We start from the raw sequence: 16,825 nt of genomic DNA on the forward strand, positions 1-16,825 counted from the left end.
TTTGATTTTATCAACGAAATAAGTAAAACCGATCCTGTATCGGTATGGTTATTTAAAAGTAATGAGGAGGGTGAATTTGATCAGTTTGTCAAACCGAATGGTGAAATATATCGCACAGAATCCCTCCATGACGAGATGAAAAATCTTGCGACGTTTTTACAGTGCAAGCACGCGGAAAATACTGACAAATTACTAACTAATTGTTTTACCGTTCCATCTGTTGCGGCTCATTTCGCCAGAGAACGAAATTCATGGAAACCAACACGATTTGATTTACTCGAGGACGTACGCGCAAGTTGCGTCGAATATGGACATGGCGGATTATGGAATACCAAATACAATTACAATGATGTTATTTCGGTTGATATGGTTGCATGTTATCCAGGAAGTTTTCTGGGATACGGAGATTGTTCTGTGTACTTTGAAAGATTTGGTCACCCAACAAACGAGATGACGCGAGTGGCAATTAATGGACCATTACCTGATTTTGATCTGACTGGATTCGCCTGTATTGAATCGTTCGAGTTTAACGAAAATCTTCACAAGATTTGTTATGTTTGGTTTGGCAGACATTTTTGTGAAAAACGTTGGGCACCTATAGTTTTGTTGCGATATATGCTAGATTGTATGATACTGACATCGTTGGTGGTCAGTGAGGCAATTATATCATATCATGCACAGACCAAAGTTTGGTTGCCCATGTCAGATTCTGAAGTTATCAGCGAGTTTAAGGATGATGTTCCTAATAAACTCAAAACCGCAAAAGATCTCGGTAGAAAAATTATAGGAAAATTTACTCAAGGTGGTGCATATGATTATAAAAGACATCACGCACGATTAATTCTAGATGATGCCGAGTACGATTTTATAATCGCTGATACAACGGCGAAAAATACATTTGTAAATCGAGAGAGTGTTTATTTATCCGACGGAACAAAATTAGGTACGATCGTTAGTTACATAAATGACGTATCCCCGCAATATACTCATCTAAGATCTTCCATGTTGGCTTATGTTTCTATAAATTTATTATCGATGATTAATAGATTTCCTGAGACCGCAGTCAGAGTCGCAACGGACTCGTTTTATATTTCAAGTAAATATTTAGAACCTGTTAAGAAATTTACAAGTGATGATGAACGATGGGGTTCGTGGAGAATAAAAAAGGAACTATTACACAATTATGTAGAATCAGCAGATGTTCCAGTGAGAGATTTTTATCGTGAGGGTAATAAAATATCAGAAATATCGAAAGCACCATCGTTGAGTGATCCAATAACTAGATATAAGACAGTATATCTCAATGGACCTGGTGGATGCGGCAAAACAACTCGAACGATTAATGTTTTTAGAAATTCAGATATAATCGTGCTGACACCCACACATAGACTTGCACGTGAGATGAAACAGCGGCAAGTACAATCGTGTACGTATCATAGTTTCTTTCGGTGGCGCGGAGATACATGGACTCCTGAACGGATGGGAGAAAAATATATACCTAAAATAATTATTTGGGATGAGATATGCACGGTGTCATTGGATACATTAAAAATGTTTCTTGATTGGTTGTTGACGAAAAATACCGCCATAATAATGTGTGGCGATCATGGTCAACCGCCGCCTTTTGTTGGACCATCTCCACATGATTGGTTAAAAAATTTCGTTGATTATTACGAAGAAATAGATGATGATCATAGAGCTCTTGATGCAAATTTGAGGGAGTTTAAAAAATTAATCAGATTACAATCAAACAAAATTCAGTGTGAAATAATACGTGGAGTGATCTCAGAGACATCAATGAGTGATTTTTTGAAATTATGGAGACCCACCGATTTGATCGTAGCAAGTAGAAAAATAATCAGAGACGCTTTACAACAACATTTATTTCAACTACATAAAGAAAAATATTCAGAACTACCCGTACCGTTGTGTTATAGACCATCAGATACACGAAAACAGAATATTAATGTTGATATTCCAGGACAGACTGAGAATCAAAATCTCGTATTAAATGATATTGTCGCTGTTGATATCAGTGTGGTTGAAGATGCAATACACGCTGACAAATCTCCATGGGTGTTGGGATACGCTATGACAATCCACTCGTCTCAGGGATTAACTATTTCTGATACACGAGTTTGGATTGTAGACGATCGCATCGAGTGGTCAAATTTAGTTTATTTGGCGGTATCGAGGGTCAGAAATATATCTCAATTACGTAGAATCATAATTCCTGAAATCGTTGATAAATTTAACATCATCGATGATGATATAATAAGAAAAAAATTAATCGGATACAAACAATCTGATAAAAAAAATAAACGTGACTTTGATCTTGATGTTGAATTTATTATTGAGTTAAAACAGCAGCAGAACAATCATTGCACCAGTTGTAATTGTATAATGTTATGGCGGTATTCGAGTAATGATTCAAGACAATTTACCGTAGATAGAAAAGATAATAGTCGCGGTCATACACGAGAAAATACCATGTTAACCTGTCTTGAGTGTAATCGACGTCGGGGTGCAGGCACCCTTAGCGCTGGCACTAGTGCTAGTTAAGTGATCGAAATCACCGGAGTGATTTTGGTGGCAGTTGTGTATCCGCGGCAATTATTTGTAGTTGTTCACGTGTAAATTCACGTTGAGGAGCGGCCGAATCTAATCTGTAGATTGCAGGTCTGGAAACGCCTACATTTCTTCCAGTGGATCTTGTCACGGTAGATATTTTGTGTGTGGTAACACTCCAAATAGGATCGGTCGCTCTCGCTTTACCACCTTCAAGTTCACCAGGCTCATATAAATATCTGACTGTAACATCACCTAATACTTTTTGTTTTCCAACATCTTTTCGTTGTGTTGGTATATTTATTTTTGTGACCGCGCTAATGGGTTTCATGTTGGTTGTTCGTGTGATCTCATTATTTAATGCAGCTATCACGCCTGGTAATCTTGCCACCCATTCGCGAGATCTTTTATCCTGAATAAATTCCCTCGCGTATTGATATCCAAATAACCGTTCAGCAAGTGTTCGATTAAATCGCTCAACAAGTGCTTGATCACGGTGAATTGCAGTATGACCTCGTCGTATTTTGGTATTATGTTGTTTCATCAGCGATGATACTGGACCAAGAAATTCCTTACCAGGATCAACCTGTAGTAGCTGTGGCCATCGCAGACCACCTTGTGGTCCGAGTCCTCGTTGATAAATTCGTTCAAACGCATCGGCTACTTCAGATGATGTTTTCGCTGATAGCGGCTCTGCTTCTTTGTATCTACTTGCAACATCAACTACGGTTAACGCGTACTTGTACGTTTTTCCACGCACAGTATCATGCGGTAAAAACAGAATATCAGCTTGATGAACTTCATTAGGAACACTGACATCGAAATACGCGTACTGAATTTGTTTGGGACGTGGTAGATAAATTTGCCATATTGCTTGTTTAGATAACCACGTTTTAGCAGTAGAATGTTTAACCGCCGCTGCATCAGCGAGTTTACCAATTGCTGCTTTGCCTCTCCAGTATCCTCTCGGTGAATAATAAATTGATTCCATTATTAATTACCAGCCCCAATCGCTAATTTACCTTTCATCAAGGATCTTACTAACCAATTAGCTAATGATTCTCTAATATTTTTATTTTTTATAGAATTTAATGAATGAATTAATTTTACATCTGCAATATGCCTATCTTGTAGATTTTGACTTTTATAAGCTACATCATGAGCATGACAAGCTCGATCAATAGCGTTTATTGGTTCCTCGCCTGGTTTTAGTTGATCCTGATCATCGAGCCTGATATCGAGTCGAGTACCAGGACCGCAATAATTATATCCTGGTAGATGTTTTTCCCCACTGTATTTAGCCCATGGAGCACCTGGAAACTTTGACATCAAATTAGCAATATCACCACCGCGCTTATTAGGTAAAAACAAAAATTTCTTTCTACCGCATATAGAACATTTTCCACCGTACGCTATTTTTTTATTTTTTGTTATAACTGTAGCTAAATCAGTAGTTGGAGTTTTAACTCTACAGCGTAAACAATATAAATTCATGTTATAATATATATGTATATAATTGATTTCTCAGCAACTCGGCAGCGAGAGCCAGTTAAGCATCATCCTGCGCTACCGAATTCCATTAGAATGATTATCATAGGACCATTTGGATCGGGTAAGACGCAGTTATTACTTAATATGATAATGAGATGGTTGAAATGGGATACATTATATTTAGTAGCACCATCCGTTGATGATCAACGATGTTATGATGTACTTAAAGATTTCAATGAAAACGCGCGATTACTGGATGAAGGTAATGATGTTATAGAGTTTATAACCGATATTGATGAAGCACCATCAGTAGATTCCATAGACGAATTTATTAATAATTTAGTTGTATACGACGATGTGATGCTAGATAAACAATCAAATCCAGCCAGAATATTTTCCCGAGGTAGACATAAAAATACAGACGTGATCTATGTTACTCAACGATATACACAAATTCCGAAGGTGATCAGAGACAACTGCAACATTTTAGTTGTGTTTAATGGCGTAGACACACACACGTTGCGAAATATTCATCAAACTTGGTGTGGTGGTGACATGGATATAATTAAATTCAAAAATTTCTTCTCACGAGCGCAAGCTACTCCGCATGGATTTATAACAATAAATTTACATGATCCAAGAACAAGATATCGTGTGGGTATTGATAAAATATTTGGGTAACAGGGGTGATGATAAAATTAAATTGAATTAAACAGATAATGAACAACTGTGCGTGGCTACGTCAAGGAACAACAGATAAATGCAACAAAAGGTGCCGTGGAGAATATTGCAAGAAACATAATTATCTTATAAAGAAAAACCTTCATGCTGGTCCACGAAGTTGTGTTGGATGTAACAACGGCGTTAGAGGATTATATCAGATTTGCAAAAATTGCGGTGGAGATCGATATCGAAGTTTGATGAACTATTACAGAAAAAGAAAGAACATAAATCCAAAAATAGAAAAACCACCATCAGAACTTGAATATTGCTTGAAACATAGAACAAATTCCGAAGATTCAGATGAAGATGAAACAGATGAAGATTCCCATGATTCAGATGATGATTCCCAAGATTGATAGCAGCAGAGAGGGTTCGTCTACAATTCTGTTTGGGACAAACAATAATCGTAGACGTGGTAATTGACCTCTATGAGTGGTCACTATTTTTTTTGGTAAAACACAAGGATGACCACTCCCTTAAGTGGTCTGTTCACCCTCTCTGCTGCTACATTATTATTGTTATTATTGTCATTATTATTATTATAATTATTATCAGTATTATTATTGGTACCAATATTGGTGTAGTAGTATTGCATGGTTTCATCATAAGCATCATCAATTGCATCCTCGTTAAGCCTATTTTCAATGACTGATATATATATATATATATATATATATATATATATATATATATATATATATATATATATATCTTGTACAAGTTTATAAAAGGTACAGCTGTATTCGTTGAAAATGAGCATAGGTAATCGTATATATATATATATATATATATATATATATATATATATATATATATATATATATATATATATATATATCGGTGTGCGTGTGTGTGTGTGTGTGTGTGTGTGTGTGTGTGCTGTATGTCTTAAGCGGAACCTTTGGACTTGATTGTAACTGACCTCTTTATACAATTTTAAATGTTTACTTATTCCTTTAATTCTATTTGTATCGTGTTGTTTTAAATAATTATTAGGATTGTTGATCAGATTGTTAAGGTTCCTCCTGCTATTACTATCACATATATAACAGCCTCCTATGCAATTTAGGTTGTAGATTATACCAGTATATAAAGGAACTTAATTTGGGGCTTACCTTGTTAATGCCATTGTCATAAACGATTATCGTTTGATATATTAAACCTGATGGAATTGAATTGACTCCTCCCATGATGCCCCAACACACGTGGCCTCCTGGTTTCTCACGATGGTATGATGATGCTGACATAAAATTGTCAAGAGGGGAGATAACTAGTGTATTCCCAGCGCTGTCGAATATCGCAAGTGGTCCCCCGATTATTCCATCAGCGATGTTTGCCGTATCATTGTTCCAACTACCCAAGACAAATACAGCATAGTAAATATACAATACATAACACAATATACAGTTCAGTATACAATAACATGTCTATATACATTATGCAGTACAGCGTCTGAGATACAATATACAATATACTAATACAATATAGTTAATTCAAGTCAGTACAATATTGAAATATTATCTACTGAGTTAGTCAATTTCACCAATACATTTGTATACTCTTAGTCAGCACCGAACGCTAACAAATATCCACGTGACGTATACTCTTTTTTAGTACCTAACACTAACATCATAACTACGTGATGTATGCTCTTTTTTTAGCACGTAACACTAACACATATCCACGTGAGGTATACTATTATTTAGCAACAAACACATACCCACGTGACGTATACTCTTATTTAGCACCTAACCATAACACATATCCACGTGACGTATACTCTTATTTAGCACCTAACCATAACACATATCCACGTGACGTATACTCTTATTTCGCACCTAACCATAACACATATCCACGTGACGTGTACTCCTATTTCGCACCAAACCATAACATATATCCACGTGACGTATACTCTTATTAAGCACCTAACCATAACACATATCCACGTGACGTATACCCTTGTTTAGCACCAAACCATAACACATATCCACGTGACGTATACCCTTGTTTAGCACCAAACCATAACACATATCCACGTGACGTATACTCTTATTAAGCACCTAAAAATAACACGTATCCACGTGACGTATACTCTTATGTCGCACCTAACCATAACATATCCACGTGAAGTATACTCTTATTATTCACCTAACCATAACACATATCCACGTGACGTATACCCTTGTTTAGCACCAAACCATAACACATATCCACGTAACGTATAGTCTTGTTTAGCACGTAACCCTAACACATATCCGCGTGACATATGCTCTTCGAGTAATACCACAATGTATATCTTCCTTATTTACTTGACTGCCATATTTCTTCTTCTCTTTCACCTTCTTCTTCTTCTTTTTCTTCTATACTTTTGGATTATTTGGGACTGAATACATAATACTGTGTATATATAATTTTCGCTTGGTATTCTTGGCAAAATAAATTAATTGTTGAATTAGCAAACATTGGTGGTTGTGCATCATTTTATTACACAGTTTACAACCTTAGGTTCACTATACACTTAAACAGGCGACATGTATCAAAACACTCATTTACATGCTGACTTTAAAGAATGGTTTGACAAAAAAATAATTTGTACTCACAAAACCGCACATAGAAGTACGCGTTAATCATTGTCGATGTTGCAAGCAGATAAAAAGAAGCTGAGGCATTAGGTCTAAAATTTGAGCGAATGACGCTGATGCACATGAATGTATTTATGCACGCGGACTTTGCATTGGACATGTTGATACACATCGCGACTAAGCTACTGCGGAAGATTTAATCACACACTTGCCGAACGGTTATTCGGACATAAGTACGCACAAGAGTTATTAATTAGATCTTGCAGCCATTTTGCGCGATTACACAAGTGGGTAGAACGACTTCCATTAGTTATATATGTACTAAATAATGGTCCACACGTGTAATTGGATTAAATTCTGCTAACGCAATTCGAGAAAAGACTATCACAAAAGGCTACGCCTCCATTCTACAAAAACCGCCACTAGAACCTCTTGGCAATAATAGTGTTCGGTATTTATATGCACCAGTGTCATTAGAAGCCCGGCAACGTCAAGCATCCGATTAATTATGGGCCATTTATTTATTTATTATATATATATATATATATATATATATATATATATATATATATGATTTTATCTATTTATTTTCCACGACGACCAACAAGTGTTTTTCTTATTGGCGACGTCGCCTTCTAGTATTATATTTGTGCGACAGGAATAACAAGTCGCTCCAGAGAATGCGGTAGTATCAACTAATGTAACATAACAACGTTTAGGCTACTTGATTACATTACATGAGGGAAAACAATCAGAAAATATCAAGCGGTGACATACTCAACTTGGTGCATCGGCATACACCAATGTGACTCGGTTGGGGCTCGAATCCACGACCTCCCGCTTCCCAGGCGGACGCTCCAACCATTAGGCCACCGGAGCGATCTTTCTTTGTCATACATGAATGTATGTTCCTCACACGCACACACACACACACACACACACACACACACACACACACGCGCGTGCGCGCATCCCACACGAGTAAGGTAATATATCCTGGAAGGAAGCATGAGATATTCAACTATATCTATCTCTTCCAATGTCTTATTTGGTCAAATGTTTGACACAGTTTGTCACGTGTAACAAATATGTGTTCATCATTGATCAGCTCTAAGAAATAAATGGGACGGCGATGCCAATATTGTCGTGGGAAGACTAGAACAAAAGTTTACCCCACAAAGCACAATATAGTCCCCGAAACCGGCGTAGATTCTTCGACGACATATTCAAAATGGATCGAGACAAGCGACAATTTTAAACTATGTTTGTTTTTCATCCTACGATTAATGTTATGTCGGAGTCATTTTGGATACGCAATACTGTTGAACACTTAGAAACTTACCTATACCGTAAACCTAGTAAACCAATATCATATCATATATATATATATATATATATATATATATATATATATATATATATATATATATATATATATATATGTTAATTTTTATGATTATGGATTATACAGATCATATATAATACATCATATTAAATATTTAATTTTGTATATTATGGGTGTATAGGTTGAGCTGATGTTATCTAGTACGAGTAGATATGATGCAGCCTTTTCACCTTGGAAGCAGTGGAATAAATCTTAAAGACGAATTTGATTGGACTAGAGTTCTGGACATGTAATTTCCCCTAGGAAACCACATGACCTACTTTCTGATTGCTTAGCGTCTAAACCACATGAACGCCATTATATTTAGAGTAATCTGGACGTGATTATTGCATCCTCGTTTTATTTCTGAAACCGCGTCTTAGTTTTTCATATAAGGACTGTTTACCTGAGAATTAGTTATTCCTATCTTAAACGTAAGTCTCCATTGAAACAATTTGCTTGTATTCGGATGAGAGCATTTAAATTATTATTTATTTTAATTATTCATTTTAATTACAAGGTGATCGTGAGCTTTGCATGCATTAGCTGCGATGGAATTGCTGTGAACGCAATTGTATATTATATAATTGTGATATATCAACATTCTTATCACACCACACTATTTCAGACTAGCAAAATAGACTTAATTTCATTCAGAACATCACTGGAACTTATTTGTAATACTCGATAGTTTTGTACATGTCATAGATCTTTTATGACTATTGAGGCTTCGATTCACCATATTGAAAGATTTTTTTTCTATGTTTTCACTTTGTATTTTTGGGAAATAATTTTTTGTCACATTTTACTAAACTTGCTGGCATTCACTTTTTTCTGCTTTTTAGTTTAAGACCATAAAGTCGTAAGAATGTCTCTAATGTATTTGTCCTTGGTTATCTTGAATTGCTTGATGTTTTAATGTTGTCGTCATTATCAGTAGCATTATCATTGTAATGATCATCTTTACTCAGCGTCTTGAGTTGTGCATGCACAGGCTGAGATAATAACGTTTCTAGTTGTTCTCAAAATGTGTACCGAGCTCAACTCCTTGCCATGCTAAGATAGCTTCAAAGTTAATTAATTCATCAGGTTGTTCAGGTTTTGTGTTTGAAAACGCATATAAACATATTTTGCACTTCTATGATAAATCTATATGACTCATTCAAACGAAACAGAGATTTAATCTTGTCTGTAACTTTTTACACTCTAATCATCTGGCATAATAATACCGCAGTCAGCGAGTTCCATAATGTCCTTCAAATTAGCAGATCCCTTTATTTTTTAATTTTTCGCCAGCATGTGCCACGGTCAAACCTAAATACAGATAGAATATGTAACAGCTGGCCTACAATATCTTCTCCCAGTATAAAATATTTTCTGCTACGGAAAATAATTCAATTCTTTGCAACCGAACCGTTGTAGGGCGATCTATAATCTCTTTTATGTAGTATTGTAATAAAGGCATGATTGAAAACATTCCCATGCAGTTCTTATTATAATAAACAATCGTATAAGTATGGAGACGGTGGTTTTGTGTTCACAGGCATGTGATTGATATTGGTGGCTGATTGCTATCACAAAAGATTGTTCTTGTTTAGTTTCATATGGGCCACTTTCACTTTCATAGATTAAAATCCGAGGCATGCGTATAAAAAATAGTTTGTTACCAACGTGAGCAAAATTAATTGGGATAGAAGGCCTGGCCCTATATAAATAAACAAACGACTTGAGCTGAACTCTCCAAAACCGCTAAATTACAACTATTAATAAATGTAATTATTCCTTACTTGTCAAAACCAGTTTTGAACAGAAATATTCAAATTATCGTGTTCGCTCAGGACAATTAACGATTTATAATGACATTGAATATATAATATAAAAAACAGACCTTGTAGTAAATCTTGCGAATCAAATATTATACTGGTGATAAAAACTGACGACAGTCATGAATAGAAGAACAGGGTACATATGAACGCTAAACGAATGTTTTGATGTACGCAAGTAGTGAAGTGGGGCATCTTAGCATCAAGGGAAATCCCAGTTATAAAGGTCGTGGACAAAGATAGCGTCGAGGGGAATTTAACAAGGGGACTTTTAACATTGAGTGAATGGGGAATTGAACATCGCGACAAGGGATTGGGTCACTCTAGCCTAAATGGGACCTTAATGTTAAAAACAAGTATATGCACTCGAGCCTGAATGGGAATTTAACATGGTAATTTTATATCCATTCTGTGGACAATGGGAATTTAACAAGGGAATATTTAACAGGGAATGAATAGGGAATTGAACATAGCGACAAGAGATTGGGACGCCGTACGGACAAGGGGACTTCTATGTTAAATTAGGGTGGTTGTACCCTGGAGAAAATGGGGATTTAACATGGGGAAATTTAACATGGAGTGAATGGGAAATAGAACATAACGATAAGGGATTGGGACACCATAGGGACTATCGGATCTTAATGTTAAAATGGGGTATATCCACTTTGGGGACCATATGAATTTAACATTGGGAATTGTATATCCACTCTGAGGACAATGGGAATTTAACATAGGTTGGGTTTGTATAGACACACTAGGAATCATGACGTCATGGTGCTGGACAATGTCCGCCAGGCGTCAAAGTGATCTGTCCCGCTCCGCCAGACATTATATCATGAGTTATATGTCCCGTCCCACCGAGCGTTATAGCCATTCAAGGTGGAACAGGTCGGGTGACATCAAGGTACTGGACATTGGCATCAGTGTTGCTACAATGTGGCAAATAAATGACCTCAGTTTGACCAAACAGCGACAGTGGGGATAACATAACGTTACGTCCCGCCCCGCCAAGCAGGTAAGTTATCTAGTTCAGCGGTGAAACTATATCAATAAAACGATGCTTGGCGGGGCGGAACATATCACTGGATAGACATAAACAAACAAATACACAAACAAACAAGTGAAGGAAAACATCACTTACAATAACTTCACATATTATCTACTATTCATACACAAGGGGATAAAACCCAGTATTTACTATCCAAACAGAAGGGAAGAAAATAACCCCAATATATACTATCCACAAAGGAGGGAAGAAAAAACCCAATATTAATTATCCACACCAATATATACTATCCACGGAAATGTAGGTCACCATTTGTGTTGTGTTATTTTTTTAAAGGTATTACAGGACAATGATAATTCAGACAACGATATATTCTATGTGAAAAATGTTCACAGACAATTGTTTTCATTCTACCATAACCTATGTTAGAATATCCCAATTTAAGAGATGTCATGTTTGGCAGCACACGCTACAAACAATGTGGCAAAAGCTCCAACAAACCTCCAAATTTTTGAAAAAGCCCTGTTGTTTGTTTTCTCTCTGAAAGACGGCAGAACTAAGGTTAGAATTTTTCCGTGACATATGGCAGTTCCAAATGTGATACATGGTGTGTACAACAAGTTCAAGTCAATTCAAGATTTTATACCATTCAAGGATTTACTTATGGAAAGAAAGAAAGAAATAAATCCCTTTATAATTTTTAGCTTGAAAGTTTGAAACAAATTGCATGGCAAGCGGAACAGTTCACATAACTATGGTAACTGTTTAAAAAAGATTACACTACAAGCTGAACAGTTCACATAATTATGGTAACTATTGATCACATTTCTGGAGAGGTTTCTTAAAACATGAACAGCTACCATTAGGATTTCAATCAAACTTATTACGACGGAGAGATAGACTAAGTTATTCCTACTTTAAAAAAATATCACGAAACTTACGTTTGTTTTTGTGGTGGAAAGTTGAACATAGGTTGGTTTTGTATGTGGAAAAAGGAATGATGACGGTACGGTACTGGACATTGCCAACAATGTTGCAAGTGGCTGACCTCAAACGGTAGATCCACATTCTGACCTTACAGGGAAAAGAAACCCCTCATTTTTCTTATTTTGCAACGCCATGTTTTGGTTGTATGAAGGTACATGACAGCTAAGAATGAACACGGCTAATTATCTCATAGAACTTTCAAAACATTATTCATGAACATAATGATAAACTGTATTATTATTGCTGTTGTTGTTGTGGGGTGGGGACATATTCCTGTAAAGAAATTACTACTACTACTACTACTACTAATGATAATAAATGAATAAGGGCAGGAGAAAATATACGATAAATATTATTTATATGCATAATGTTACAATAGACCATATTTACGTTGAGGGTAAATTATTTGATTACTTTGGTAACCATTAAAACATCTTTTACCTGCCCACTGTCATGTCCGTATAGCCAAACATGAAGCCCCCAAAGTTAAGAAATGCGAGGTCTATGTCAGTTTTCTTGACGTTGAAGCAAGGGAATCCTCCTATGGTGGCGTTGAAATTTCGAAGTGATGTGTTCTGTTGATCATGTTCGTATTTCTTTAAAAAAAATATTCGTTAGAACAGCAACAAAACTAATAACATGAACAAAGCTATTAGTTCATCAAGCAGTAACCATTTTACCTAAATTCTCTTTTAGAATATATTAGCTGATTTATTGAGACAAAGCCTTGAACGTAAATGGTGCTGTGTTTACAATTTGTTGTCATTGTTGTTGCATTTATTTTTTCTTCACGTTTTTTTTTTTTTTTTTTTTGGTGTATTTTTTTTTTGTTCTGTTTGTTTCGGCTAGTGAGAGCGCTATTCAGATCGATGTATATCTCGAGAACGTCATGTTTACCATATGTCAAACAAATGTCACTCAAATATGCAATAAAATAACCTTCTAAAAGTTTGCATGCGTAATTTTCAGGTAATACCTTCAAAATGGCAATCTGATAATTTGAAAGTCTATAACCTTCAAAAGTGCGTTTGTTTCGGTTCAAATTAGATATATATATATCAGAAAATCATACCTTGATGGAAACCAAAATCATATGTACACTGTGGATGAAGAAGCACACTGGCTTCAAAATCACTCCGACGTTTATTTAAAAATCATATAAAGGTTATTGTGGTCATTTTGAAAATTACATTTTCAGGTTTTAAATCTGAAGATTAAGAATTGGTACGAGAAAGAAATCCTTGATACGTCACCTGAGAAAATACAATAGTAGGCTTGTCTGTGTATACTCGGATGGAAATCGTTATCTTGGTTGTGTTTGTCTTTGCCGTAGCAGTGTATGATGTTTCGTTGTAGTGGCCGATTTTGTCCGATCCGCTGGATGCATTGGATTGAGAGATTAGGAGATGATTTTGAGAACCATTCTTGGTTGTCCACATAATGTTGTCAGCATTAAAGAATGTTGGACCACTAGTCAACCATATTTTGCCGTTGGATTTTACAGTGTATAGTCCACTTGCAGTGGTCTCAACGTTAACGGGAAAAGCGCGCTCTGAAGAAGGAAAATGCTGGCATGTTGGAGAAGTCATATATTTCCTTTAGTCTCTCTCTCTCTCTCTCTCTCTCTCTCTCTCTCTCTCTCTCTCTCTCAAACAATTCCTATTCTTCAAAATATAGAACTATTTGTATGCATTCTGGTTATCTAAATAATGTTTATAATTGCTCAAAAATCTGTCTTGGCCTCTCGTTTCAGTTATGGGGAGCCAGCATTTTTAGGAACCATCCTGGACCGTAAACTAGGTCTCCTGTGGCATACCAGATACAGCAGAGAAATTTTTTCAAGAAAAAGCAAACCAGACATTCAAAAACAAATTACCAAGAAATCTGGATGTGATGCGAGCTGTGAGAAGTACAGACTGGAGAATATATGTAAATAATGTATACAGGTTTGACGGAAATTAAGGAAGAGCTAGATGGAAGTATAGGTCGTTTGTGTATCTTCGTGCAAAGAATTCATCTGCCTTATTGTTATTATTATTATTATTATTATTATTATTATTATTATTATTGTTGTTGTTGTTGTTGTTGAATATATGATTAATGAACAAGCCCGCACAATTTTGCTTCCAAGAAACTGATTTCATCCTATCTGATTTTATATATAAACATATACACTTCATATGGAAAGAGAGAGAGAGATAATTTAAATGAACGAAAGAACGAACAGAAGGAAGAAATATGAAATTAGTTTTACCTGATGATACAACGAATCCAAATTGTATCAGAAACACTGATATAAGCAAAGTCACCATCTTGAATATTACATTGGGTGTATATTAATGTATATAAGTATAATCGGCGGTCATTATCAGATATCGAGTACAAACCCTGTGTGTGCCTGGGCATCTATTGTCTACACGTCTGCATACTAACTCCAGTAACACTGACATGAGGGTGCGACCGACCACATGAATCAACGATTATCCTTTTGACACTTTAATAAACCCTCATAGCCATATATGACCTTATCGTGTACCGGAAATTTAAAAATGGAAAGGTGTATGGCCCACAGTGTACCAAATATGGGATCGACTAGTTCCCCTAGAATACAAAAAATCATAATATGCATGTACATAATTTGAATCTAAAACGTTTTATTACAAATTCGTTGGACTTAAAGAGATCAGATTACCAAAGAATCTATCTATTTTCTGTCTTTCTTCTTCTATCTCTTCCCTTTAAAGGGAAAATGGCAAAGGGGAGCTATTGATGGATACGAAAGTCACGAGGTATGGCATATTTGAATGAAATTATATATATATATATATATATATATATATATATATATATATATATATATATATATATATATATATATATATATATCGAATTATTTACAGGAGTTATGTTTCCTACTCTGAGCGCTTGCACTTGTTACTAACTTGACCCAAAATCTGCTTGCGTTAATCAAAGTGCCCCTTTTATCAAACCAGCTGCGTTAATCAAAGTGCCCCTTTTATCAAACCAGCTAGACTGATTAGATGACCCTGTATCGACCTCGAATGGTGTTGCTTACGTAGCATTATAAGTAGTGAAGGGGGATATTATAGCCTCAATGGGAATTAGCATTAAAAACACCCCTGGGAACATATAGCCTCAATGGAAATTTAACATGGAGAAAAATCGTGGGAACATATAGCCTCAATGGGAATTTAACATAGAGAAAAATCGTGGGACGATATAGCCTCAAGAGGAATTGAACATGGGAATTGGGACTGTATAGCGTCAAAGGAATTTAAACAGGGTGGGACTGTATAGCGTCAAGGGAAATTGAACATGGGATTTTTTTTTAAAAATAAAATAAAAAAAGGGGTAGGCAATGGAAAGGCTATCTCTTTTCGAGAAATATGGCTGGCCCTGAAAAGGGCCTTTGGGTTTTATGTTAATCTATTCATTAACATAAATGGCACCGCATTGGTCTTCTTCTTGTCCTTAGGCTACGTCTCACTGTTGGTCCGTAAATCAGCACTCTTTTTAGGCATCCTTGTCTTTCAACGTAGATCCTACGTATCCACAGGCTGGTGTTTGTCCTGTGGACAACGGTCCACTTCGATCGGACATACATGAGCAAGTCTGTCCGAAACATCATGGAAGACACAAGGGTGGATGACTCAACTGTGGTCCACATCTTGAAGCGACGAGAACAGGTGAATCAATGCAGTCAACGGCGCTTATTTATAGGTACAGGTAGGATTGAAACGGATTGAGTTCATTCACCAATCCGAACACGCGTTACAAAATTCAGCCAGCCGCATCCAATCCGAAGAGAGCAGTCTGTGACGTCACGTAGTCAATATAGATCTGCTAGCGCTTGTGTGCAGTCAATCTATGCGACAGTGATTCAACATGACGGAAACTCAGAAAACAATCCAATGGGGTGCACCAGCAGCGGAGACCGCCCAAGGGAACCCGGACTTACTTTCAGAAGAGGTGAATTGGGATTTTGTGGATTTTCTCTCCTCGCAAGAATTTGTTCCGGAACCTTCGTTACCTTCTTCATTACCGCAAGTGGAGAATTTTAGACAGAGACAGAAAGAAGAATTGGAGAAATTTATACAACGACAAAAGGAAGCGGAACAGGCTTTTCTCCTACAGCAACAGCAAGAAGAAGAAGAGGTAAGAAAAAAACAACAGCAGCAACAGCAAGAAGAAGTTACAGCAAAGAAAATAGAGGGTGAAAATCAAACGGTCACGGTAC

At 36.3% G+C, this 16,825-nt stretch overlaps 1 protein-coding gene across 1 annotated transcript in view; it reads right to left on the bottom strand.

Moving 5' to 3' along the window:
• LOC149780353 (uncharacterized) overlaps positions 1-15,017 on the bottom strand; it is an 83,736-nt gene extending 68,719 nt beyond the window's left edge. Inside the window, exons 1-4 of the mRNA XM_089937247.1 lie at positions 14,822-15,017; positions 13,821-14,119; positions 13,009-13,163; positions 5,898-6,135 (exon numbers count right to left, since the gene is read on the bottom strand). Of these exons, the coding sequence (XP_089793373.1) occupies positions 5,898-6,135; positions 13,009-13,163; positions 13,821-14,119; positions 14,822-14,879 (750 nt within the window). The 5' untranslated portion in view covers positions 14,880-15,017. The remainder of the gene's footprint in view (positions 1-5,897; positions 6,136-13,008; positions 13,164-13,820; positions 14,120-14,821) is intronic.
• Positions 15,018-16,825: the final 1,808 nt, after the last annotated feature.

The sequence above is a fragment of the Sinohyriopsis cumingii genome, chromosome 16 (assembly GCF_028554795.1).
Source record: "Sinohyriopsis cumingii isolate HCF-2022 chromosome 16, ASM2855479v2, whole genome shotgun sequence".
In the NCBI taxonomy this organism is placed as follows: domain Eukaryota; kingdom Metazoa; phylum Mollusca; class Bivalvia; order Unionida; family Unionidae; genus Sinohyriopsis; species Sinohyriopsis cumingii.